This window comes from Beta vulgaris, chromosome 1 (genome assembly GCF_026745355.1).
Source record: "Beta vulgaris subsp. vulgaris cultivar EL10 chromosome 1, EL10.2, whole genome shotgun sequence".
NCBI classification, from domain to species: Eukaryota; Viridiplantae; Streptophyta; class Magnoliopsida; order Caryophyllales; family Amaranthaceae; genus Beta; species Beta vulgaris.
In genome coordinates this window covers 49,585,217-49,587,899 of record NC_079202.1, presented here as the reverse complement: position 1 = coordinate 49,587,899, position 2,683 = coordinate 49,585,217, and the positions used below count along the sequence as shown (strand labels likewise).

The window sequence follows — 2,683 nt, the reverse complement described above, 5'->3', positions numbered from 1 at the left end:
AAAGACATTCCCTTAAAAAAAAATAACCAAAGACATGATTCAGTCCAAAGTCATCTTCGAGCATCAAATTATAGCCATCGTTGCTTGTCTTTTGTCTCACGTCTTTCCAGTGGAGCGTTTTACTTATCTGATCTTGATTCTATTATGGAAGATGTTTTGTTTTTTAGTAGACACTAGTAGTTTGGCCGCGCGCTACGCACGCGCATGGCTAGTAGTAATCAAATTGACGTCAATGCGGCTCAAATGACCTATAATTTCTTGTTATTATAAGAATTGTCCATTTTTGTCACGAGAATCACAAGTTCTATTTATTTTGTATGAAGGTTCTTGGATTTATACGTGGCCTACGTTCGCGTACTTGATGACATTAGTAGCAATTAATTATGTTCTCATGTGTTGGACCTATCTTTCTTTCAAAAGTGCTCCATAACTCCCCTTGCTTGGAGGGTCTTATTTTGGATCTGATGAGTGGAAGTATATTGAGTTTGTTCACTTAGTCTATGTTAAACAGGTTTCTTAACCAAAAAATATTCTTAGATGCGTCATGAACTATTTCTTAACATTTGCGGATCCCGTTGGCCCTCTTCACTCCGATTTTTTTGAGTTTGATATACATTATAGTTCCTCCGTTTTCTTTTAATTACTACATTTTCCTTAGATAATTGTTACTTTTTAGTTGCTACATTGTTTAAACTTTGGTATAATAGTTGGCCTAGGGTTTCATGCGTGACTTATTTTTGGTCCTCCCCTTATAAAAAAGTGTCTAGCTACGCGCATGGCATGAGGGGATCAATTATGATAATTCCTACAAGTAGCTCCACCTGACGAGGTCCCTCATTGTTTGCTAGCACCTCTCCACAGAATTGGAATGCAGTGTTTCCAAGGAAAAAAAGACGAGTTACGATATAATTGATGTGCATTTGCAAGCCTTAACGAAGATGGATCTTCACTGATTGAATGTGTAAGACAATATAGTGTTGGGAATAATGTTCGCAATGCTATTATGCTAAGCATATTATCGTTAATTTGACTTATCCCAGAATAAAGTAATTAGTTACATTAAGGAGGTTTCTTGTAAGTGTTCGCTTCTCTGAACTCGGACATGGCACTTCTTATCATCTCAGCCGCGTGAAGTTGCACAAATAAGTGAGTATTATCTAGGACGCGTATTATGAATTTCTGGTTTTGTTGGCAGTGAACATTCATATGGATAATGAATTGAGCCATTGGTATGTCACTGGAAGACGAGATTTCAACAACCAAAAAAGGAAAAAAGAAAGGTTAGACATAGCAGTGAAGAAGCCAGAAATTTCACAACCGCATGATAACAAATGATTATATGAATACCAATACAAATCAAACATGTCCATGCATACTGTATTAGACTGAGTAGACATGAAGTGCAACATGCAGTTAATAAGAAGAACAAACATATGTTGGAAACAATAAGAAACATTAGTTCTTGCTCAACAGATGCAGAAAATATCGCCAAGATAAAAAATTCCACAACACAAGCTAGACTTCATCCTCTGTGCACTTTGGTTCAAGGTTGTGTTAATTAGTGGATTATCAAGGAAAAGTAACGGAATTAAATAAAAGAGAAAAGAAACAAAGGAGATCTAAGTGTCAACTGAGCTTGCAATATGCTAGATACAATTCGAAAAAGAATGAAAGATAGAAAGTAATGATATACAAGCAAGTCAGAGTATCATACCAGAAGATGAAGAATCCTTTGGTGGCATTCACCATGATAGAGTAGCTTCACCTGATGTATAGATGATCAAATGGAGTCAAGTGGTAATTTTAAAATCTTGATGTCATACGACAAAGCATAAATCCAACAGCAAAAAGAAAATCGGACATGTGTAAGGATTAATTTTTATGACAGAGTCTAAAGAGCATTATCATACAACAAAAAGGAAACAAGAAAGCTAATTCCAGTTAAGTTTCTTCAGAAGATTTTTTTTTTCTTTATAATTTGTTGGGCTTTATGGGACAACTTCTTTTCTTAAGATGAGGGGCAGAGAAGGGGGGGGGGGACAAAGAAAAGGAGTTCAAACACTCATCATAACATATTTCTAGAATCACCTTTAAGGAAACAAGTAACTCAAGAAAAAGTGAACTACAAGATAAAAAAAATTCATCAATCCACGATAGACAAATTGAGTTCACTAAGACTGTGGGAATAGGTGGGATGCAAATCCCATTGGATTTGAGAATTCGTCGTATATACAAATGGCTCTAAGTGAGGATGTTAACTCATTATTTTGTAAGATCAAGAGCAGCACTATGTAAAATATCAAGGCAGAGAGAAGTATGACAAAGAGGCAATCTGGAAGTTGAGAAAGAAAAATAAGGGGGGATATAGTAAAGATAAGATGACAATCATAGGCTCTACTCTCGCTTAAAATTATTGAATATAACAGGTGAAGTGTCAGCAGACAAGTCTACACTTTGGGCCTTGTCTATTAGGCTTAACACTGTGTCAGGGAACTTGGAATAGAATGTAACTAATTTTTGTAAAAATTAATTCACTACTATAATTTTATTCCGAAGTTTCCTAGACACTTCTAATATGAATTTGGTTTCAGCCGCATCCTTTGTGAACATTGACAATATTAGAATGCATAACTACTATGATTCAAGTTAACTACTATACTAACAGAAATATTCCACTCAAATT

At 35.3% G+C, this 2,683-nt stretch overlaps 1 protein-coding gene across 1 annotated transcript; it reads right to left on the bottom strand.

Moving 5' to 3' along the window:
• Positions 1-1,015: 1,015 nt before the first annotated feature.
• Positions 1,016-2,453, bottom strand: LOC104891402 (general transcription and DNA repair factor IIH subunit TFB5-like). The gene is made up of 2 exons (XM_010677092.4): positions 1,715-2,453; positions 1,016-1,237 (listed from the first exon to the last, which is right to left on the bottom strand). The coding sequence occupies exons 1-2, from the start codon at positions 1,747-1,749 to the stop codon at positions 1,060-1,062; spliced, it is 213 nt and encodes a 70-aa protein (XP_010675394.1). The 5' UTR covers positions 1,750-2,453; the 3' UTR covers positions 1,016-1,059.
• Between the last annotated feature and the right edge of the window lie 230 nt (positions 2,454-2,683).